Source organism: Microcebus murinus, chromosome 5 (genome assembly GCF_040939455.1).
Source record: "Microcebus murinus isolate Inina chromosome 5, M.murinus_Inina_mat1.0, whole genome shotgun sequence".
Taxonomy (NCBI): domain Eukaryota; kingdom Metazoa; phylum Chordata; class Mammalia; order Primates; family Cheirogaleidae; genus Microcebus; species Microcebus murinus.
The window spans coordinates 85,105,954-85,132,300 of record NC_134108.1 but is presented as its reverse complement, the minus strand read 5'-3'; the positions used below and the strand labels follow the sequence as shown (position 1 = coordinate 85,132,300).

The following is a 26,347-nucleotide window of genomic DNA, read 5'->3' as shown; positions in this document are numbered from 1 at the left end:
ATGCTAATACATTGAATTGACACTTAAGCAGTGTAAACTATAACAAATGCAAATTAAGGAGTAAGAAACAAACAAACAAAAAAACCCAATAAAGTGAGAAAATAAAATAGAATATAACTATTCCATGAAATATCTCAGTATTTGAGTGAAAAAAATAAAAGGCTTAGAAAGCAAAAATCTGTGTATCACATGTCTGATTTTTAAAGACATAGCATTCATATTGTTCTAGTATCTAGTTTATGACATCTTTTACAAAGATGACTCCCAATAAATTTTGTTAAATAATTGATTTTCAGACTTGCAAAATTGTTGCATAAAAAAGACACCAGATAGTTTAATTAAAATTTATTTCCTGATTCACATTTCCTCATTTTGCCCTAATATTCAAAATGTGATTATCTTGACATATGGGAAGCACTACAGTCATTGCATTCAGTAAATATTAGATTAACATTGTATGTGTGTGTGTGTGTGTATGTGTGTGTCTACAATGGCAGTATTAGCAATGTAGTTCACAACAGTCTTCAAAGCTGGTATGTGGTCTTGGAGTATGAATACTTCCCATTCCAGTATATAGTAGAGAACTCAGAACTCTGTGTGAGACATCACAATGTCCTTTCCTCCACTAACCTCTCACTTCCATCCATACAAAGCTATGTAGGAGCTATGTCCTACAGTGTAGGAGCTATGTCCTACAGTGCCATGGACATTGCCACCTGTGAACATGAGGCACACACAGTCCTACAGCCTTAGCACTGCCTTACGAGTAATCTATAAAGGCTGCCCATTGAGCTCTGTCAGTGCCTGGCAAGACCCCACAAGTCGACCCACCAAAGTTAACTTTGAGGCCGTCAAACCCAGTCCCTTATCACCATTTACTTTAGACTCTCAAGAAGCCAGAGGTTTCCAGGTCATTCCTCATGTGAATTGGGTCCCCAAGCAGCTCAGTACATGTATTTAATTTTCCTCTTACAAATGTCTTCTTTTTGACTGCAATTTCTCAAGTAGTGATTAATCTCTCTCCTTCAACCCTCACAGTTCAGTGTCTGAATGTTTTGTAGGTGTTCTTATTTTTTCCTCATTGCGGCTTCCAAATTATTCTCCTGTCTACCTCCTTAAAAATTGAATTTATTTGAAGATTATGCCTTTAAACCATACATCCATACCTTCTTCTTGTTGTAGACATAGCAAACTCTCTTGGACATTCCCTCCAATTCCAATTTTTTTACATTTAACAACTGGTTCATTATATCTTTCTCTAACATAATTTCAGTATTAGTTATTTTTTCCAGCTTTATTGACAAATAATAGTGTATACATTTAAGGTAAACAACCTGATAATTTCATATGTGTATAAATTGTGAAATGATCACTACAATCAAGTTAGTTGACATAGCTGTCACCTCGCTTAGTTACCATTTCTATGTGTGGTAAGAACAATTAAGATCTATTTTTTTAGCAAGTTTCAAGTATACAACACAGTATTATTAACTATAGTCACTATGCTATACATTAGATTCCCAGAGTTTATTCATATTATAACTGAAAGCTTGTGTTATCTTTGACCACCTCTCCATTTCCTTTGTCTCCAAGTCCCTGGAAACCACTAGGGGGTTTCTATGAGTTTGACTTTTTAGATTCCACATATAAGTGAGATTATACAGTATTTGTCTTTCTCTGCCTGACTTATTTCATTTAGCATAACACCCTCAAGATTCATCCATGTTGTCACAAATGATAGGATTTCCTTTTTTATGGTTGAATAGTATTCCATACACACACATACACCACATTAAAAAAAAATCACAATAGCCAAGTCATGGGGCCAATTTAAGTGTCTGTCTTAGTTACTTCAATATCTGCATAGATATCTATTTATAACACTAGCTTCTCAGAGGCAGATATTGTCTGAACTCAAAGATCTGAATCTTCACCCTAATTTTACAATCTACTTCCACTCTAGTATTCTATTAATATATACTGCCGTCATACAGAACTATGTTATCTTCATAATCTTAACTTCCACAATCGTAATTTCAAATATTGCATATTCCACCCACAATCTAATTTCCCTTTTCACTTTTCTCCTTCTATGCCTTCCCCTCCCCCCAACAATTCTTCAATCCCACAGTCCACTGACACTACCAACCCTTCCATGTCTCTCATCCTCATCACATCTTCATTTCCTTACTTACCTGAATCATATTACATGGCCCATTTCTAAAATCAATTCCTGAATATAGCCTTAAATCACTTACTTGTTTCCATGCATTCTTGTAACCTGTTCAAGACGCAAACCTAATTTAATTCAACACTCAGGATATTTTATATAGGCATATGAGTAACTACACGGGGTTTGGGGATGGCACACATTGCCATAGAGCAAACTTAACTTAAAAGCATGTTCACTAACTCTAAAGAGATGCTTATTGCTGCATATCAGTAATACTGTACTTTCCTCCTACTCATCTGGATAGCTATTTCATACCTTCTCATCTCACTTTGCTTTTTATTTCACTTGAGGAATAGAGCAATCAGAAGAAATTTTCCAGATGATTCAAAAACCACACATTCAAAGCAACCTATATCAGTATAAATATTCCACTTTTCCTCCTATTGTAATTCACTTACTGTCTGGCGAATTTCTCTACTTGTGCACTATATTCCAACCCATCTCTACTACTATTTAGAAGTGACCTATTTTGAACTTCCCTCAACTATCAGATTATTACTCTATATTTTTGCTACCCTTCATAGGAAAAGCCCATTTCTTTTCTCCCATTCACTCATGAACTAGTTTGAGTCAATTTTTCCCCACTCTTCTGTCAAACTGCTCTTTTCAAGGAAACCGTTATCTCCAATTGCCAGTTGTAAAGATCTATTCTCAGTTTCCTCTGAGTCACATATTTTGAGATAGTCTAGCATTGTCTTCGTATTCTTAAAATATTTTATAGCTTCTCTAATGATCCTCTGCATTTTTCTTAACTCACTGATTGCTATTTTTAGCCTCATATTTTAATCACTTAACTTTTTTTAAATTTTTTTATTTTAGCGTATTATGGGGGTACAAGTGTTAAGGTTACTTATATTGCCCATGCCCCCCGCCCCCCTCAAGTAAGAGCTTCAAGCATGTCCATCCCCCAAACGTTGCACATCTTACTCGTTGTGGTTGTCCATCCCCTCCTCCCCCTCCCACCCTCCTGACACCTGATGAATGTTATTACTATATGTCCACTTAGGTGTTGATCCGTTAATACCAATTTGCTGGTGAGTACATGTGGTGCTGGTTTTTCCATTCTTTAGAAACTTCGCTTAGTAGAATGGGTTCCAGCTTTATCCAGGAATATACAAGAGGTGCTATATCACCGTTGTTTCTTAAAGTTGAGTAGTTCTCCATGGTATACATATACCACATTTTATTAACCCACTCACGAATTGATGGGCACTTGGGTTGTTTCCACAGCTTTGCAATTGTGAATCATGCTGCTATAAATATTCGAGTGCAGGTGTCTTTTTCATAAAGTGACTTTTGATCTTTTTCGACAAAGCAGACAAAAACATACACTGGGGAAAAGAATCTTTATTCAATAAATGGTGTTGGGAAAACTGGATAGCCACATGTAGAAGACTGAAACAAAACCCACACCTTTCACCTCTCACAAAAATCAACTCATGCTGGGTAACAGACTTGAACCTTAGGTGTGAAACTATTAGAATTCTAGAGGAAAATGTTGGAAATACTCTTCTAGACTATTTAAAATATGAGTGCCCAAGGTCTTAGCATAAATACTTCTCACTTTCTTATCTTTTCTTAATCTGAGGTCATTTCATTTAATTTCCTGGTTTCAAATATTATGCCTATGTCACTGGCTTCCAAATATATTCATGTATCTCTGATGACTCCTCTAAAAAGGAAATATACTTGAATGTCTACCTCGGTCACTCCACTTGGCTATATTAAATGTCTTACCTAACATGTCCAAAATCAACTTCTTGTCTCTCACCCCTTTCTACCACGCTTCTCTTCCTACAGATTTTCCCATTTTAGAAATGGTTTTAGAAAACCATTTAGGTTTATTTTCCAAACTTTGAATTGAATAAACAACCTTAGAGTTACCCTTGACTTCCTTTTATCTCTTGCCTCATATCTAGTTCTTCAACAATTATTATTCTTATTCTATTCTTAGGAATATATTTCAAATCTGATTCTTGATTAGCATCATCACAAGTCACTTTGATGGCTGTGTCAATCACCATCATCTGGAGGCTATGTAGTCATAGTAGCTTCCTAGCTGGTCTCCCAGTTTCTTCCCTTGGGATCTTGCACCAGCTGTCTATTCAATGAAAGGAAGTCAGAGTGAGCCTTTAAAATAGTATCTACCTACTAGAATATAAGTTTCTTATGGAAATTGCTTTTTTATACCTTTTATTTTTTTTCTATTTTCCTACTTCTGTAGAAGAGGTTCACTTACAGTAGAAAAGTTTCTGACAAAGTAGGCATTCAATAAATATTCATTAAATTAATGGATAAATTAATCAATTTCACATTACATCCCAAGTCATGACCTTCCAATTTGATCATTAAGATCATTAATACTTGTTATAAACAAAATGAATAGTGAATTAAATAGACTAATTGGAAAATATTCTATGTGTAACATAATAAAATGTTCTAGAGATATACAAATGAATAAAATATAATCATTCTTTTGAATATAGTAAAGTAGAATAAATTTTTGTCATAACTCTGAATTATTGTACATAGTCAACCATATTATAGAAATATTTTGTTTTCTTTGGTAGATAATATTGGGTGAGCACTAAAACTGCTAAATGACAAAAAAAATTAAACATTTAAAATGTGTAATACAAATGAAATCAGTGGTTTGCAGAGTTCCATTGTATTTACTTTGAAAACATTCAATTGTAAATAACATAATCCCAATTCAAATTGGCTAAAATGATACAAGGATTTATTGGCTGATATAATCAAATTGTCTATACATAGTTCTTGGTCTGTACAGAGCTTGATTATGGTTCTGGATCTTTTTAATCCTATACTTATTTGTTTTTCGGCTTTGTCTCCTTGCTGAATTTCTTCACAATTGTGAGATAACTTCCAGTAGCACAGTTACCTGCTGCAATACAGTCTTTGGTATCACTGTTGATTTTGTTTCACTTTTCTTTAAAACCTCTAGTAGGTGGTTCAGGGTTACTTAAGTGCAGACTTTCTGCCAAATGGTTTAAGTATCAGAGTGCAGAAGTGCCAAAGAGACCTTGGAAAACTTCATCTGCTTGGGCTTAAAAAATACAAAGCGGCTGATAAAAAAAACAAAACAAACAAATAAAAACAACCCCTCTTTTTTCACTTTTGTAGGCAGAAAGGAACGATGCTGGAGAGGGAGAAGAATTCTCTAGTTCCTGTTCTCCCATTTCTACCTCAAATGCTGGTTCCAGAAATGAGGAAGGGTTTCTACATCACAATGTTCATGAGGAATTACCTCACTTTCCAGCCAATTCTGACTCTTGAAGTTGGGCCACACTTCTGGTCACTTTCTTGTGTATCTCCTGAGACCATGTGGATTAGAGAGCCATGAAATCGAGGAAGCAGCCTTCTCATATCATCCTATGAGTATATTTAGCCTCTTAGAGGCTCTATTTAGGATTCTGTTTCTAAGGAGCCAGTTGACAGGTAGACATTCCACCCATCTTAGTCTCTGAGAACAACTCTCCCTATTTCCACCACCTCCAAAGACATTGGTCTCTCCTTCACCCCTTGGTGTAATCTTCTTAGTGTTTTATAACTTGCAATTCATTATCTTAATCACTGGATTTTGTTTTAGTACTGGCTATCTCCTCTAAATGCTTTTTCTTTATCCCTCTTTGTCTTACATTGCATTTCAGGATGTGGACCAATGGCTTTTGACTGGTCCCTACTAATATGCTGCTCCAGCAGAAGGTAGAAGGTGGGAGGAGAGTAAGGGCAGGTATGGGATTCCTCCACTCCCTCAGTGCCAGGTTGTAGGCTGGCAGTAACTGTGCTTATCTCCATCAGTCATAGTTCATGTTAAAACATTTTAAACTATAACTACAGTTCTCGCTTTGGTTTCTATTACCTGTACTTTTAGCTTGCCTCTTCAGTATAGAAAAGGGCCACACTGTTTCTAATCCAAGATTGAGTATTCATTCATTGTTGCTTTCCCTTGACCCTGTACATAACCATTAGTCTTTTTATTCAACTCACCTAAATTACTCTATTTGAGTGAACCAACTGTTTCTTGGCTGAATTTTAGTGGATTCATACTGAATGTTAAGAGAAACTCTTCATGTATTATTTTAAAATATTTGTTTTATTTTCTGCAATTACTTTAGTTGACAAACAGTTTTCCTTTTAGAGTATTAGCTAAATTATTGACACCTCCAACCAAAACATTCTTGGATAAATTAAGAAAGTCACCAAAGTTGTGTTCCACCTGTCAGATGCTTCTATGACATCAATTATTTCTTTTCCTTTTCCATCAGATTCCACTCGTGTGCCACCTGTTCCCAGCATTGCTACTTCAGACACTCACAACTCTTACTGCTTATAAGGAATAAAATTTTTATGCCAGCTGCCAATAAGACACTTAAAGCTTTCAGTCTTCTAGGTGGTTTGTTGCTACAAGTGAAAATTAACTCCTTTGTGACACTGTTTTGCTTTTGGTCACTAGGTACCAAATAAATTTTCATATCCAGTGTTTCCATATTTTCTTCATGGAGGTAATTTTACTTCAGTTCATCTCTTATCTTACCATGGGAATTTAGATTTACACCATATATTCAGGCAGGGCAACTGATACCATCATCATCGGTCTATTCTTCTTTCTTCATTTGACTCCTTCAATCTAACACTTTTTTCCTCCCAGATTCAGAAAAGTAAAAGCTTTTGTAGAGGTGGGTAGTTAAACTAGGAATACTTCTATAAGAGGATTTTCTGCATGGATGCTATTTGAGCTCAGCTCATCTTGACCAGTCATTCTCAAAGTGTGCTGTCTCAAGATCAGCAGCATCAGCATGACTTCAGAATTTGTTAGAAGTGCACATCTGTGAGCCTCACCCCAGATTTATTGGCAACAAGAAACAACTAGGGACAAGAAACAACTGTCAATATTTGTGCTTTAACCATCCCTTCAGGAAGGTCTAATTTGGTCAAAGTTTTAGAGCCACTAATCTAGAAAAACCCACCTTATAAGTTACCAACACAAAGATAAATACTTAAGGTAAAAGCTTTTAAGTCAAAGGGTTTTCATTTTTCTTATTATTTTCATTGATTTTCTTCCTTTACTGTGAGAATGGGAAAATACATTTCAACACTAATTTTCTATCATTATTTCAACTTTCAACTTTATTAATTTATATTGATTATATCTCCATTACTTTGCCTGAGTCAGAGTTAGCAATTTCTTTTTTTTTTTTTTTTTTTTACTGTTGGTAGTGATTTTAGAGATAGCGTTTAGGGGGTTAGAAATTCTGCATTTGTTTTCCAAATTTGTGCCATGTTCCTATTGATTTCTGATTCACTTATAATTCAAATTAGACCACATGGTGTTTCTGCCTTGTTGAAACAGTTTTGTTTTCACTCTTCCGTCACTTTCCTTATATGTTACCCTTTATTAATAGGAATCTGATTTAGCCAAAGGAAGGGACAATGTTATTAAATTGGTTTGGGATGGCTACATGTGGACAATCATAGAACACATATAGTGACTCATATCAATTTCATGAGTTTATTTCAAAGTTGATACAACTAATTTATCTACTTAATGTATTTGGGTCTTCCTAAGAAAACCTAACTTAAATTTCTAAAATATCCATCCTAACCCTAAAACATGCTAGCAAAACATTTCAGATCAAATTTCATTGTTTTAAAATTAAGTCTATTAATTATTATAATAATAATAACAAAACAATAAACGGAGGAATGACAACAATGTCTGTAGTTATCTAGTTTTTCTCTTGATTAATTTTAAAACAAAGTTTTCTAAACAATCACAATATTGTTAATATAAAGGCCAACAAAAGCTTCATATTTAGTAAAAAATAAATAAAATCAATAATTATATATGAATATATATTTGCCCATATTTAATGTTATCATCTATATTTTTAAAAGATGATTACTTTTCTAAGTAGATTCACAAATATGCTAGTGGTATAGGGCATAGAAATAGAAATTCCGAATTAAAAAGTCAAGTCAACATTTTGCAAAGGATAACAATTGTGTTTATTGGTAAATCAATACAAGATTGAATGTATTCAAAAATTTGGCTGGATGGGTTAGATCTTCCAATATTTAGGTGTAATGACAAGGTTTCTCTTCATTTTCTTTTGAAAAGTCAAATTTCAAAAGCTTAACTTTTTAAAAACTTTGAATTTGAATTTCCTTGAAATTGCTTAAAGTACTATGAATGGTACATCTATGATGTGTATACATAGTTTAGGGTTTTTTTTAAAGTGTGTTTTAAGGCTATCCTGTATCCTAGTTTTTAATTTTCTACTTTTAAGAATACTCTAATTTTTGGAAGCTACTTTTACTGCTCTTCAAATAATGCCCAATAGAACTCACTTTAAGCAGCCAGATAAAAGTCAAGCAAGTGTGAAGAGTACAAATTGTATTTCTTAATGGTGTGAGAAAATGTCTATAAAGCTGTTTAAAATGGACTGAAATTATATGCCCAGATATTTGGGTCACTTCTGTCATTTACAAATGAGTAATTTTTAGCAAATTCCAACTTGAAGACAGCATGATTTGCTAAAAGTCTGTATAAAGACTCTAACTAAAAACTATCAGCTAACGTCTGTGAATTATAGAAAGAAATGATGACTCTACCATTTCAAAATACTTTGAAACCATATGTATATAATACAAATAATACTAAGGGGACTTATATTTCTCCTTTCACTTTAGACTTTCAAACACTACTCAGTTACCCTAAAACCTCTATAGTATAATAAAACAAAATAGTTTATAACTGTATGCCTAGGTTATGGTTGAGAATTTCTTAAATATTTATTTTAAACCAATACCACAATTAACCCAAGACATGCAAAAAGTTTCTGACATTAACTTGAAATAGATATATTATAAACCATCAAATTAAAGTTAAACTTAAAAACAAAATATTATTTTATTTTTATTTGTGCAACTTTAAAATCCATGCATTTTGTTGTAAAACATAAAATTAGAAAATTATTTTATACCTGCAATGATAATCTTTCTCATAGTTCATAGATGTGACATTATTCTTCCAAGAAAGTGACTCATGTGATGTTTGAATTCTCTTACAAAGCTTGTCTGTAAATATTGGCAAACAGATGCATATAACATCCTAGGAAAGATTAAAAATTATTTTACAAATGTTTTTATTATTACAAACATAATAAATGGGCTATTACCTGGAGAAGGGCAAAAGATATTTTTGTAAATATGGAGTACAGGTTCTCTATGCAGCAATGTGGAAGATTCTATTTTTCAAAATGTCAAAACAATAACTCCCATCTAACATACTCTTCCTGCTAAGAGAAAGGAACACTCTAATTGCAAGTTGGTAGCTACATCTCAACCTTCTTGAATGTAGGCTAGATTGTGACTTCCAAGGCTAAGTTTAAAAGGCCATTATAGCATCTGTCTAATTATTGGGATGCTTGAGCTTGGAACCCAGCCACCATATTCTAAGGAAGCCCCGCAAACATGGAGAAGTCACATTTCAGATTTTGGGTGATAGCCCAGCTAAGAGCCCAGCTGACAGCAAACATTAGCTATCAAACATGTGTACTACAAAACTTCCAAGGTAAACTCCAATCCCAGACACTCTCAGACTGCAAGTTCATGAGAAACTCAAACAATAATCTAGCTGAGAAAAGTCAACTGACAGAACTGTAAGAGATAATAATAAAATAATTGTTTTAAGCCACCAAGTTTTGGGGGTGATTATGAATAGAAAATTAGAACAAGAATATATTCATACGTCTATGGGTAGATAAAAAGAAAAATGAAGCTAAATTTGATATACTTATAAGTTAGTCTCACCTGCAATCTAAATACAGCCTAGTCATCATATTTTTTCTCTTCTTATCCTCCTTATTTCTTCCTCTCTTTTTTCTTCATTATCACTACTGTCATCATCATTATCATCACAATAATTTGTTAGGTGATTTCAAGGTGAAAACCCTATGTACTTAAAATGGATGATTTTGTTTCTTCCTCATGTAATCTAAGCAAATAGTATTCATAATTTATCTATAAAATTGTTCTTTTTAACATAATTATAAATAATACAGGAATGAGTAAAATAGAGTTAAAGTACTTTTATGAATTAATATTTAAATAGACATCTATTAAGCCGGGCGCGGTGGCTCACGCCTGTAATCCTAGCACTCTGGGAGGCTGAGGCGGGCGGATTGCTCGAGGTCAAGAGTTCGAAACCAGCCTGAGCAAGAGCGAGACCCCCGTCTCTACTATAAATAGAAAGAAATTAATTGGCCAAATAATATATATATAAAATTAGCCGGGCATGGTGGCACATGCCTGTAGTCCCAGCTACTCGGGAGGCTGAGGCAGGAGGATCGCTTGAGCCCAGGAGTTTGAGGTTGCTGTGAGCTAGGCTGACGCCACGGCACTCACTCTAGCCTGTGCAACAAAGCGAGACTCTGTCTCAAAAAAAAAAAAAAAAAAATAGACATCTATTAAAGATCACTTCTAATTATATTAAGGTACTCATAACTAGTAAAGTTAGAATATTGGTTTAATTTCTTATTATTCTCAGACTTTAAAACAAAAAATAAAATATCCTTTTAATAATTATTGATTGATTATTGTATTAGTTTTCTATTTATATAGCAAATTTTTTTTTATCTAGCAAATTATTACAAATTTAGTGGCTGAAAGCAACAAAAATTCATTATCTTACAGTTCCAGAGGTCATAAATCTAAAGAGTTTTGGTGGGCTACAGGTAAGGTATCAGCTGTGTTCCTTCTAAAGGCTCTAGGGGAGAATTTTTCTCTGACTTTCCCATCTTGTAGACACTTCCTTCAGTCCTTGGATTATAGCCCTTTCTTCTATCTTCAAAGCCAATATCATAACATCATCAAATTTCTCGATGACTCTAACTCTTCTGCCTCTCCCTTCCATTTTAAAGGACCCTTGTAATCACATTGGGCCACTCAGGATAGCATCAGCTGATTAGCAACCTTGATTCCATCTGCAATCTTAATTTCATCTGGTATGTAACATAACATATGCACACATTCCAGGATTAGGGCATGAACATCTTTATTTGGGCTGAGGGTAGCAGGATGAGGGGCTTAGACTGCCTACTACAGCAGCAATTTCCTTGATTGTGAGAAGAATGCCTTATTGCTCTTTGTACTTTTATCTCCCAATGTTGGGCCTTGCGTACTGTAGGTTAATAGCAAGTCTTGGATGTTGTAGAAGAAATTCCAGATGGATTAAAAATAATCTTATAGTCGGCCTTATCTGTATGTTACATGTTCTGAATAATTAAATTAAGCCTTTTCAGAAATAATTCACTAAAGACTTTATTAATAGAACAGACACTTTGCCAGGAAAGAAAAATTCCATTTTTAAAGTGTTAATAACAAAAAGTTGATAGAGTTGGAAAAACAAAATAAACTTTTAAAGTTCTTTAAAGAGTTGATGACAAATATGAATCTTGATAAACATGAAAAGATAATGATTTATAGAAACAGTTAACAATTATTTCCCAGTCTTATTTATTTAAATGTTAAATTAGTAAGTTAAAATATAACAATGCCAAATAATTAAAAGCTAAAGAAAACATTTTAAAATGTAATAACTAAAAATGAAAAGTGTACAAAATTATATTGTTTTCAGTAGAGAATACTGGTGGAAGAGCAAAATATGAAATTGAACAATGTTTTTAAAATTGAGATTTCTATGTAAAAAGAAAAAAATAAAGTGAAGTAGATTTTCTGATTTTTCTGAGTTCAAAAATTATACTATCTTATAAGAATTTTAATTACTTGTACTTTTCAAATTTTTTGGAAATAATAAAATATATATTACAGTCACTCATTTGTATGTTATCTTCTGACTTACCTTTGGTATAGTGATGCAGTCGGTTCCATTCTGACATGGTATTGATAAACCCTCATTGATATTGGTTTCACATTTGAGGCTGAGGAATCCTTTTGGACATTCACAATTGTAAGTAGAGCTGCTATTTTGGCAAATTCCTCCTTTCCAACAAGACTGAGAAACACAAGGTTTTGTTGACTCCTCACAGAAGGGACCTTAAAAGATCATGAAAGAAAAAGGAAAGAAGAAGAAAGAAAAAAAAAGCAAGAGAAAAAGAAACAAAGAGAAAGAACAGAAAGAAAAAGGATGAAAGAAAGAAGGAAGAAAGGAAGGAAGGAAGAAGGAAGAGAAGAAGGAAGTAAGGAAGGAAAGAGGGAAGGAAGGAAGGAGAAAGAAGAGAGAAAAAGAAAAGAAAAGAAAAATGAACATAGATATGTAGCAAAACTCATTATAGAAAACGTTTCTGGAGTTATTTTTGTCTTTAACAGGTGTGTTACAGTGCAGTATAAGTTATATAATATAAAATTCACTCACTATAAATCTACAATTCAATAATTTTTGCAAATGTTTAGAGCTATTCAAGCATCACTTCAATACAGTTTTAGCACAACTCTTTTACCTAAAAAAAAGAGTTCTTTTGTAGTCACTCTTTGTTCCTAACCCCAGCCCAAGGTAACCATTAATCTTTTTGTCTCTGTAGATTTGCCTTTCTGGGGCATTTCATAAGAATGGAATGGAATAATATGTGCTCTTTTCTTTTGGCATAATTTTATGAGGATTGTTGTACCAGTACTTGGTACTTTATATTGCTAAAGAGTAATTCACAATACATACATTTCATTTATCCATTCCTCAATTGGTGGACATTTGTTTCCACTTTTTGGCTATTACAAATAATGCATTCACACATAAGTATTTCAGTGCATATAAATATTCATGTTTCTTGGACAGATTCCTAGAAACAGAATAGTTGAGTTTTATGGTAAATTTGTGTTTAACCTTTTAAAAAACTGGTAAACTATTTTTCAAATTAGCTGTACCATTTTATATTCCCACAAGCAATGCATGAGATTTTCTGTTTCTCCACATGCTTGCCAACATTGGATATTGTATATCTTCTTTATTATAGCCAACCTAGTAAATGTAAAATGGTATCTCATTATGATTTCAATTTTCATTCTCTAATAACCAGTTAGTTTGAGCATCTTCTCTTATAAATAATCATTTTCATATCTTCTCAAATGAAATGCCTATTCAAATCTTTTAACTATTTTTAAATTGTGTTATCTATTTTCTTAAGATTGTATGTATTCTTTGAGTGAGGTCTTTGTATATTCTGTATACATGTCCTTTCTGATATATATGACTTGAAAATATTTTCTTCTTGTCTTACCTTTTCCATTTTCTCCTTGCGGTGACTTTGGATAGCAAAAGTTTTTATTTCATTAAATCCAACTTACCAAATTTTCCTTGTTTTTGATTATGTCCATTTATTCATTTTTTCTTTTACATGTCATGCTTTTTGTGTTATATCTAATAACTCTGCCTAACCCAAGGTCATGACGATATTCTCATATGATTTATTAAAAGTTTTGTATTTTTAGCTCTTACATTTAGATCTCTAATACACATGAATTTTATTTTTCTATATGGTGTAAGATAATGATTTAGGTTATTTTACATATTTTGCATATAGATAAATTATTGTCCTGGGACTTTTTGTTCTTTAAGATGGTTCTTTCCTCCTTTATAATAATTGCTTTTTCCACTATTGTTAAAATTGACCTTAAATATAAGAATTGATTTCTGGCCCTCTCAAATTTGTCCTGATATATATATATATATATATATATATATATATATATATATATATATACACACACACACACATATATATATACACACACATAGTTTCCAGATAAATATATAAATGTAAATAAGTAGATAGTAAATTTTGAAAATGGGCAGTCATACAATTTTCCCTTTTTTGTGAAAAATTAGTTTGTTCTATGAACATTTTTGTTTTGAAGTTCCATATACATTTTTGTATTAACTTCTTAATCTCTACACAAAAGCCTGCTAAAATACTGATAGGGATTTTATTAAATCAATAGATAAAATTGGGAAGAATTTCCATCCCAACAAGACTGAAATCCAATCAATGCATACGCAATGTCTCTCCATTACTTTTGATATTCTTTTATTTTTCTCAACAAAGTTGTGTAGTTTTAAGTTAGTCTTCTATTTAATTTGTTAAGTTCATATCTAAGTATTTTTTTGTTTTTGATGGTCTTGTAAAAGGAATTGTTTTCTTAAATTATGTTTGAAATTTTGCTGTGAATACATCGACACAAATGATTTTTGTATATTTTCTTGTAGTCTGCAAAGTTTATAAAGTCATTACTAGTATTGGTAGTTCTTTTCTGGATTCCTTAGGATTTTCGACTTAGGAGATATTGGCATCTTTGAATTAACAATTATACTTCTTCCTTTTAATCTGAATGTCTTTAGGTATTTGTGTGTGTGTGTGCACCCATCAAATAGTCTGAAACTCAAGTACAATGCTGAATAGAAATGAAAGTAGATATCATTGCCTTGTTCCTATTGTTAGGGAAAAGTCAGTCTGACATAATTAGTATTATGGTCACTAGACATTTGTCATAGATGTTTTTTATCAGATTAAGATGTTTTATTCTATTTCTAATTTCATAAGAGTTTTTATAATGAATTGGTGTTGAATTTTGTGAAATTTTTTTTGGCAACTATTGAGATGATTATGTGGGTTTTTTCTTTTATTATATTAGTATGCTGGATTTTCAGATGTTAAAGTAATCTTGCATTCCTGGGGGAAAATCCTACTTTGTCAGAGTATAAAAATATTTTTTATGTTACTGGATTAGATTTGCACATATTTTGTTGAGGATTCCATATCTATATTCATAAATGACATTGATTTTTAAATATTTTTTAGTTGTAAAATCTTTGCCTTTCGTTTTGGTGTGAGGGTAATACTGGCCTCATCAAATGAGGTCATATGTGTTCCCCTCTCTTCTGTATTTTCTGAAAAGTAAACTCTGTGAGGACTAATACTAATATCTTAAATATTTCATAGGTCTATATAGATTTTCTATTTCTTCTTGAAGCGCTAATAGTAATTTGCATCTATCTAGGAGTTTATCCATTTCATTTAAGTGGTTAAATTTGTTGGCATAATGTTGTTCATAGTGTTTCCTAATGATCTTTTAAATTTTGAATGATCATTATTGAATCCTCACTTTGAATGCTGATTTTGTTAATTTGTGTCTTACTTAGTTTTTAGTTTTGTATTCCAACTAAAGATTTGCCCATTTTGTTTTTCTCAAAAATCAATGTTTTGTTTCATTGATTTTTCTCTAAAAAGTTTTAATGATTTCTGTGCAAATCTTACCATTTCCTTTCTTTTGCATGCTTTGAATTTAGTTGGCTCTTCTTTTTCCATTTATTTAAAGTAGAAGCTTAAATATTGACTTGAGAGCTTTTTCTTTTCCAGAATGCTGAACTTTATACACTTCCCTTGAAATACTGTTTTTTTTGTTTTGTTTTTTTTTGAGACAGAGTCTCGCTTTCTTGCCTAGAGTGAGTGCCGTGGCGTCAGCCTAGCTCACAGCAACCTCAAACTCCTGGGCTCAAGTGATCCTCCTGCCTCAGCCTCCCGAGTAGCTGGGACTACAGGCACAAGCCACCATGCCCGGCTGATTTTTATATATATATATATTAGTTGGCCAATTAATTTCTTTCTATTTTTATGGTAGAGACGGGGTCTCGCTCAGGTTGGTTTTGAACTCCTGACCTTGAGCAATCCGCCCGCCTCGGCCTCCCAGAGTGCTAGGATTACAGGCGTGAGCCACCGCGCCCGGCCTGAAATACTGTTTTAACTACATTTAATAAATTTTAATATGATTCCATTGTAGGTTTTTTTTTTTTTTTGCTCTCAGGTTATTTTAGAAATTTGTTGTTTAATTTTCAGATAACTGGAGATTTCTCAAAATTGTTCTGCTGCTTATTTTTGGTTTAATTTTGTGAAGGCTGGAGAACAGATATGTTATGATTTTCATTCCTTTAGACTTATTGAGACTCATTTTCTTGCCATACACATTTGTTGACATACTATCAACAACAGAGTTGTATTATACAAGTGCAGGTTTAGTACTTGAAGGAACATGAGAGTGGTTGCCCTCTTCAACTTTGTGCCTTGGGCAAGTCACTTGCCTCCCCTAGCCCCTGCCCTGATAAGTTTCTGTCAATAAAATTAATAATGTAGTAATATTAGGGCCAAGCCTGGGATCTCCACTGCAGTTTTTATATCACCTGAATCAGCTGGTGCTTTACTTCATATTTGAAAAACATTTGTCAGATTATGTCTAAGGTGTAGCCATTAAGCATACCACAATGGCAATAAAAAGTTATAACCATAGTAGTGGACTGACAACCCTGGCCATATCTGTGAATTCCTAGATTTCGAAAGAAAATTTTACTCTTGTACTCCTCTTGGCCTGAATAGTGCATTGCAAAATTGATTAAGTGTTAGAGATAACTGAAATGAGAAATATCTGATGACTCTCAGCTAAAAATGACATATTTGGCCTCCAGAAATTAAAGTATTTACACTTTGAATTGATGAACTGTGTCATCTAATTCACTATGTAATCCAAGGTTTATTAGTATATAACATATTTATTAGAAAAAAATCTCTATATCAAACTCATTCATTATTATGTTAATAGGAGTATCAAGAAACTTTAGCCGCAAAGGATTAAGTTATTGAGTGACAGCATGGAAGTCATAAAACACCATTTATATGACATGATGTTAATTCACTTGAGTTTTGGATTATGTATTAAGTTCTAGAACAGAAAAACATAAAAGTAATGTAAAATGTTGAGCAACCACACCGTTGGCATTATCAGATTAAAATAACTCAATCTTTTATTTGTGGATATTAGAATATAAATATTTATTTTGACCACTCAAAAAGAGTGAAAATGTATTTCATAATGTTGTATTATATTAACATCATGTTTTCTTATTAAACAATTATACATAGGGAATAACATTTAATGATATTTCAGACATAAATATTACCTAGAATCCTATAATAAATTGTTTGAAGGATACTACCTTATATACATGTAATATTTCACATTTCCATAATGCTTACATTTGTACTTATTTGAAAAAATTCTTAAGACAAACCTGGCATTTAAAAGGTCCATTATTATATTTTTTTTAAATGACACATTTTAATTGTACATATTTATGGTGTACCATTTGATGTTTTGATACATATATGTCGTATGATGATCAAATCAGGGTAGTTACCTCATCTATTACCTCATGCATTTGTCATTTCTTTGTGGATAAGAACATTCAAAAGCTTCTCTTTTACCTATGTTGTAATATACAATAACCTTTCTGGTAACCCTAGTCATTCTATTGCACAATATAACACCAGAACTTATTCCACCTAATTGTAAATTTGTATCCTTTGACCAACTTCTCTCCATCTTCTTCTCTCCTCTACCTCCCTAGTCTCAGGTCTACTCTTTGCTTCTATGATATCAATATTTTTTTTTATTTTTTTAGATTTCACTTATGAGTAAGATCGTATAATATTTGTCTTTCTGTGTCTGGATTATTTTACTTAACGTGAGATATATATCCCAAAAAATTAAAATTAGTATGTCAAAGAAATATCTGTACCCCTATGTTTATTACAGCACTATTTACAATAGCCAAGATATAGAATCAACCTAAGTGTTCAAGAACAAACGAATGTATGAAGAAATATATATATATTTATATATATATTTGTGATATATATATATGTGAATATATATATGTGATATATATATAAACAATGAAATACTATTTGGCCACAAAAGATAATGGAATCCTGCCATTTTTGATAACATAGATGAACATGGAAGTAAATCATGATGAGTAAAATAAGTGAGTTTTATATTTTAATTTCATTTTAAGTAAAAAAAAAACTAATTTTTATAGAAGTTAAAGAACTTGCCACATGTTACTCAGCTGGCTAATTAATTGCAGATTAATAATAAAAATTATGCACAGTACCTAAGCATATAATAATTCCATTCTCTTTTCACCACAAGCAATATCCAGTAGATTAGTTCTGTAGAAAAGGGTATAAGATTCAAATACCATTTGATTGTTAGTACTAGTCCAGTATTCCTACTCTAGGATACAATTTACATTATTCGACATCATATGTTGAATATAAACAGACACATAAACAAATTAAAAAATTATTTTTCTTCTTCTAGAGACAAACAAAACTCTCTAAATATATAAGTATATCCTTTGGCAGTTTCCAGAGTCATCTATAGGATAAAATAGTAAACAGTAAAATGTATATTTTTTAACATTTTATTTTGAAACAATAATAGATTCACAGATAGCACTCTGGGAGGCCAAGGCAGGCAGATTGCTCAAGGTCAGTATTTCAAAACCAGCCTGAGCAAGAGCTAGACCCTGTCTCTACTATAAATAGAAAGAAATTAGTTGGCCAACTAATATATATAAAAAAAATTAGCCAGGCATGGTGGTGCATGCCTGTAGTCCCAGCTACTTGGGAGGCCGAGGCAGCAGGATCGCTTGAGCCCAGGAGATTGAGTTTGCTGTGAGCTAGGCTGACGCCACGGCACTCACTCCAGCCTGGGCAACAAAGCAAGACTCTGTCTCAAAAAAAAAAAAAAAAGATATAGATTCACAAAAAGTTACAAAGATAGTACCAAGAGGTCCTGGGAATGTTTACATCTTATATAACTACAATATTATATCAAATTATTATGTTATACTATATAAAACTATACTCCTATATCAAAACTAGGAAATTGGCATTAGTACAATGTGCGGGTAGAATTCCAGGTCATTTTATCACATGTGTAGATTCAGGTGATTCCCCATTATCAAAATATAGAACCGTTCTATCACTCCAAAGATCTTCTTCATACTAACCCTTTATAGTCTCACCTACCTCTTACTTCTTACAATGTCTAATCATTGGCAACCATTAATTTTCTCCATCTCTATAATTTGGCCATTTTGATAATGATATATAAATGGAGCCATGCAATTTATGATTTTTTGAGATTGTCTCTTTTTTTTCAATTATAATGTTCTTGAGATATATCTAAGTTCTTATGTGTACAAATAGGTCATTTTTTAATGGTAATTGGTGAATAGTATCCCATGGTATGAATGTATCACAATTTGTTTAACCCTTCACTTATTGTAGGTCATTTGATTATTTCCAGTTTTTCACTATTACAAATTACTTTGGAATGAATGTTTGTGTCCCTCATAAATTGTTATGTTGGAGCCTAATCCTCAATGTAATGGATTTGGAGATGGGACCTTTGGGAAGTAATTAGATCATGAGAGAGGAGCTCTAATAGCTTTGTAAGAAATCAGAGAGCTAGCTTTCCCTTTCTTTGCTCTTTGCTGTGTGAGGATACAATGAACAGACAGCCATCTGCAAACCTTGACATGTATCTCACCAGATAATGGATCTGCTGGGGCCTTGATCCTGAACTTCCCAGCCTCCAAAACTGTGAGAAATAAATGTTGATTAAACCACTCAATCTGTGTTAATTTGTTTAGAAGCCCAAACTAAAAAACAAATAAAGCTACCATGAATACTCATGTACAGATTTTAATGTGAAAATCAATTTTTATACTTTAGGATAAATTTCCAAGAGTGCAATTGCTGGGTCATATGGTAAGTGCCTTTTGAGTTTTAAAAGAAGCTGTCAAATTGTTTTCCAGAGGGGTTGAGCTATTTTACATTCCCCACAGTAATGCATGAGAGATTTAGTTACTCTTCATGCTCACCAACATATGGTGCTGTCATTACTTTTTATTTTAGCTATTTTAATAGGTGTAGTAATATATTATTGTGGCTTTAATTTGAATTTATTTAATGGTCAGTAACATTGAACTTTTTTGGTGCTTATTTGTTATTTTTATAGCTCTTCAGTGAATTGTCTCTTTATAGTTTTTGTGTATTTTCAACTAGATTTTTGCTTTTTGACTACTGAGTTTTGAGAATTTCTTATATAGTCTAGATATGAGTCTTTTGTCAAAAATGTAGTTTGCAAGTCTGTAACTTGTCTTTTAATCTTCTTAATAGGGTATTAATATTTTCAGAAAAAAGTTTTGCTTTCATAACTTTGATGTATTTATTTAGCTTTTTTCTTTTATGAATTGTGCTCGTTAAGAGCTCTTGCAGTGATCTACTCTCATAAGTTTGTGAGTTTAGAAACTCCAAGATTTCAAAAAGGGAAGACTATTTTTTGTGAGGTCACAGCATATTTTATGCACATTTTAAGCTGTGGTTTTCTCTGTTTCATCTTTTTAATTTATCTGATATCATGGCCTCTCAATTTTCTTATAATTCCTGAAAACAAAAAAGTCTGATAATGGTCTCTATTTTATGCCCTAGCAACACTGTTTGTTCCTTTTAATGAGATGTTTGAAAAAGGAAAATAAACATATATGTTTAGACCACCAAATTAATTAAGGTATCAGACATCAGATTTTTTCTCACTTAAAATATTCTTCATCACAGATATGAAGCAAGTAAAATGAAACTTTGATCAATTAATTTAGATTAATGTGTGTATCAACATTTACCGTGTCAAGGAATATTCTAGGTATTCAGGTTATAGCAATATACAAAACGGATTTTGTCCTCATAAAGATATGGCTTTACAAAGGAATAGAACAAATTAAAAAGACAAATAATAAAATAATTAGACAATATGTTTAATGGCAATAAATGGTGTGGAGAAAAATAAACCAGGAAAAGGAGTTGTAGGAAAAGTAGTTCTGAAGGGGCTGGTTACTTTGTATAGGGCAGTCAAAGAAGGCCTAGAAGATTCAGGGACTACCTGAGACTTGTAGAAATAAGGGAAAGAGCCCCGTGGATAACTTGAAGGAGTAATTTGAATACCAGCTCCACTTATATTGCTATATTTTCATTTTATAAGCATCAACCATATTCTAAAATAATATGCAATATAAGGGTTTATGTTTATGATTTATTGCCTCCATTTAAATATAAGCTCCACTTGGGCAGGTAATTCTGTCTTGTTCATTGATTTTTCATAGGCAAATACAGTGCTGCCATCCCACAATAGATTCCTGGTAAATATTTGTTGAACAACAAATGAAAAAATAAACAAAGAGCACATCAGCAGAGAAAATAGCAAATACAGAATCTCTGGCTCACAAGCATGTTTGAGTGTTCAAGAAGCTGAAAAGAAGCTAGGAGATTGAGTCAACAAGGGGTGCAGAAGAAGATGAGTTCAGAAAAAGAGGGTGCAATAAGCTATCTCATGAACTCTAGATCTGACTGCTTTTAGATTCTATGGAAAGACAATGGAGCGTTTTCGGTTGAGTAGTGGCATGATTTCACATTTTTAAAATATTATTTTGAAAGTAGACTGTAGATGTCCAAGAAGGAAAGCAGAGAGATGTTTTTAGATTATTGTATTATTCTAAAACTGGAATTATGGGGACTGAATTAAGATGCTAGTGAAGGAGATAAAGAAGATCAGACTCTAAGTGTATTTTGAAAACAAACTCCGATAGATTTGCTGATGGGATTAAAAGGAAAGAGAGTGAATGATGAATCAATTTTTTTTCATGTAAGAAAACAGAAAGTAGGAATTAGTCTTTTCTGAGATGGGAAAGCAAGATTTGGGGGAGGAAACTGGAATTAGTTTTATATATGCTGATTTTGAGATACTTATCATACATACTAATAAAGATGACTTTAGGCAGTTGATCATAGTGATCTGCAGTTTAAGGTTGAGGCTTGAATTGAAGATGTAAAATTGAGATTTCTGCACATACAGATAGCATTTAGAGCGAACTGACTGGCTGTCATCCTCTAGGGAAAAAAGATAGAGAGAGAAGAAAGCATTGAAATTTAAATCTCACATACACTTCAATGTATAAGAATCACAGAGACGAGAGGTAACTGAAAAGTGATTTAGAAGGAACAACCAAAGAATGGGGAAGCAGAAGAAATAAGAATGTGGTATTTCTAAAAAACAAAATGTGTCAAATATTACTAATAGCTTATATAAGATGAAGAATTAGAATGAATTAATTAGTGATTAAATTTAGCAATAGGGATTTAATAGACATTGGTAGAATTGTATCTGTGGAATTGTGGGTATAAACATTCATTTGCATGAATTTAAGAGGAAATTAGAAGAATGGAAATTGAAAGAGGCAACATTACGCTTGGCCAATCAGTATAATCCCTAAACAAGTAGAATCAATATTTCACCTGGTATCTCATTATAAATGCACTCCAGACTTAGTGAAGGAGAATCTGGTTTAACCAAGATTCCCAAATGATTCATATGTAAAAAAAGTTTGTGAAACACTGGTCTAAATATCCCTTTTGAGTTTTAATTTATGATGAAGTAGCAACTAAGGAGGTCGTTAGAGGTTGTCAAAGCTTGTTTGTGAACAGATGGGATGATTGATTAGAGAGGGAAAATTGATAATGGAAAAAAGAAGAAAGGTTCAGGAGAAACATCTGCAAGAAGTATAGAGTGACAAATGGTATCCTGTCCACAGGTGAGGGATTGATATCAGGTAGGAGGTACCAATGTAACAGAAGAAAGAACAGAAATTGATGGGCAAAAAAATCAAGATACCTGGTGTTGAACAGGCAGAGTCTAGTGATCTTTTCTTCTAATTGTTTCTATTTTTTGTTGAAATATAAAGCAAAGAATCAATGGAGTGTGATAAAAGGTGTGGAAATAAAATGGTTGTCTAAGATGTTAAGAGAAAGAATGTACATATTAGAAAAACATAATAAAATTTATGGAAGTTTTTAGAAACTTTTTGAAATTAGTGAATATGCATTTAAAATGAGACCAGGTATGTGGTTACAAGATTGCCTTACTGCAAACAAGTTAGTAAGTATGATAAATTTAACAGATTTGGAATTTTGCAGGGTGTTACAAGGCATAGAGAGAGAGATAAGAAATTGAGGGTATGGAGACGTGATAGTAATGACAGACCATATAATTTAATTACATAAGAAGGGAAAGACATCATAAGGAGTTAAGAAATCATGAAAATATGGTAAAGACTCAATTAATTATGTTTCTTGAGAGAATGAAAAATCAATAGAATTTGAAATCCTAGAAGCAATGTATAGAAAGATGAGGAAATGTATCCTTAGATCAGAATGATTAAAAATTTATCTAAATAATAATAAAAAAACTATTATACTGTGTTTTCTTGTCAGTACAGTACCTTTTAATAGTGAGAGAATATGTGGCATAAATAAGTAGACTTTTAAAAAAGTTGTTCATGATAAAGTAACAATTCTACAGGTGTATGTTATTTTTATTTCAAAATAGAAATAAAAGTCCCCCCCACACACACACATGCATGCAACCATGCACACATAACCCAAATAATTTAAACTAATATATTTAAGCAGTGATTCTATTATTATAAAACAATATAAGCATTTTTTTATTTTGATAGAATCACATAGTTTTCTATAAAATAGAAATAGAATAGAATCACATAGTCTTCTATAAAACAAACTAGCTTTGGTATCCTAACAGGTACATTACATCTGTGAAAAACACAGTGAATAAAAGATCATTTTAGAGTGCTATGTTTTATTTTGATTTCAGTAAATTCTTTTGGTCAATCCGCTAATGAAGTGTCAAAAATTTCCAAAGCACTTCTGTGTAAAATAACACAATGCAGTTAGTTGAACATTTTATTCACGTAAACTCATTTTAGTCTACTTTCCAGTAAGAATGAAGCTATTATATTCAAAGGATAGGCAACACAGAGACATTATCAAGTAGGATGATAATTTGCCTTTCATTCCTATAGGGAGAGAAAGAAATGGTTGCTAGGAGTTCTGCTCAAGAACCAGAAGAGTAAAATAAGTGGCAAACAAAAGAAAATTGAAGAAAGACAGCTAACTTGTTTACCTATGTTTGATTACATTTTTAAGAGCTTGCCAAGACAAAGAATTGCTCCAAAATAAGAAAGAATATTTGATGGAAATATTCAGTTAATATTTATTTATGATAAAAAGTAATTATGTGAAAAGCTGATATTTAAACATTTTGGATAAGAAAAAATACTATTCATTGTAAACATATCTTAACAAGTACCAGTTAAGTGCAGTTACTCTCATGTTATTAATTCAGTTAATACCCTTCATGTTATAAAATTTTAACCGTTAAAGTATTGACTTTGCTAAGTTCTTAATGTTCGTTCTCACCAGTCAGTTCTCCTAATCAAATTACCAGGATTGAGCCTCCAACCTATTGCAAAGAGATGAACACCTAATACGTTCTTCTGTAGTAGGGATCTACATAGTTTTTCTCTCCAAAGGACCAGATAGTGATAGTAATTATGTTGGGCTTTGCGGTACAACAGGTCTCTTGAACTATTCAATTCTGCTATTGTAGCATGAAAGCAGTCATAGAATACATGGAAATGCATGAGAATTACTTTGTTATTTTTCTTCTATTCATTTATAAACAGACAGTGTTTGAAGCCCTTTACTTATACTAACCTAGCAATTTATGAAGTAGATATTATCATTATACTCAATATAGGCAAGGTAACTGAGGCACAAGAGGGGAAGTTCTGAAAATATATCATCCCTATCTGATTCATTAGAAACTTTGAGGAATGTCTGCAAGAAGTAAAAAAAAAATGCAAGAATGGATTTAGGGAAGTACCTAAAAATATGTGAGTCACGCATACAACAAAAAAATAGCACATAAGAGCAAGGGATGTGACCCCTAAAATAAACCCATTCACATTCCCAAACTTGAAGAAGCAGGAGGCTGAAATAAAGAGGGTTCTTGGAGCACCAGGTTATGATATGGGAAGGATGTGGTAGAACTCTAATCAGACTTTTGGAGTATATTGAAAAACAAACAAACATAGATACCATGTCCCAGTGTGCAATTTTAGGTTAGACAACATGAGGCTAAGTAGTACAATATATGTCAGCCAATGTTTCCATTTATTAAATGGAATGCAAGTATTCCCAGCAGAGAAAGTACATTTCTAGAACTAATTTTGAGCAACAACAACAAATTGATATAAACAAAAAGTAATGGAGAGAAGATTTGTTATTAATACTAAAAGCACTGCCTCAAGGTCACAACTGATGTACCTCCAATTAGGTAGGAGAGTAAAGCCTCTCTAAATCTAATTTCATTTTCATGGTCCATCAAAGCCTTAATCTTTGAACAGGGGCTTTCCTAATCTCTGGCTGAAAGCATCTCAACACCCACTACCAGACAAACTTAGTCATTTTTTGGTAAAAATGAGAAAGAAAAAATAAAACAGCACCTATGAAGAGTCAGTATTTCAAAAGAAGAGTTGAAAAATAGGGCAGTCATCCCTCTGGAGCAAAGATGCAGCTGGAAGGAGAATAAGATAAAAATCTATAATTCATGGATTGATAAATCCAAACATGAGAGTTTTTAAAAAAGAAAGTGAAAGTTAGTCCTTTAGTAATTCTTCTAAAAAAGTGAGAGGATATATCTACCTATCATCAGGAATATTAAAGTGGCAATTTTATAATTTGAGTGTATGTATTAAAAGATTAAAAATATAAGAAAATAATTAATAATTTAGTGCTAGTAAAATTGAAATCTGAACATGTACAAAATGTAACACACATAAATTTAGAATGGCTGCATGCACGAATAACATAAAATATAATTTATCAAAAAAAATCAAAGAATTATCCTCCAAAAACAGAGCCTAAATTTTGATATTTTAAAAACTGTAAAATTCTGTTCATTATGTTATATAACAACCCCATTCAGTAGAAATATAATATTTCATGTGTAGTTTAAATTACCTAGTAGCCATTTTAAAAAAATAAAAGAAAAATATTAATTTTAATGATATGCTCATTTTACCTCAATATATCCAAAATATAATTCTTGTAGTATATCAATATCAAACATTATTAACATTATATTTTATCTTATCATACTAAGTTTTTGAAAAACAAAGTGGTAAAGTTTGTATGGGCATATAGTACTTGCAGACCACTGCAATAAAGTGAGTATCACACGAAAAGCAAGTCAAACAAAATTTTGGGCTTCCCAGTGCATATAAAAGCTATGCTTAGACTGTAGTAGGACTTTTTAAATTGT

The 26,347-nt window shown here is 32.3% G+C and overlaps 1 protein-coding gene across 1 annotated transcript in view; it reads right to left on the bottom strand.

The window, feature by feature from the left end:
- Nucleotides 1-26,347, bottom strand: part of EYS (EGF-like photoreceptor maintenance factor) — a 1,642,296-nt gene that overhangs the window by 1,392,522 nt on the left and 223,427 nt on the right. Inside the window, 2 exon segments of the mRNA XM_020287130.2 lie at nucleotides 9,241-9,368; nucleotides 12,120-12,313. Coding sequence (XP_020142719.2) covers nucleotides 9,241-9,368; nucleotides 12,120-12,313 — 322 coding nt within the window.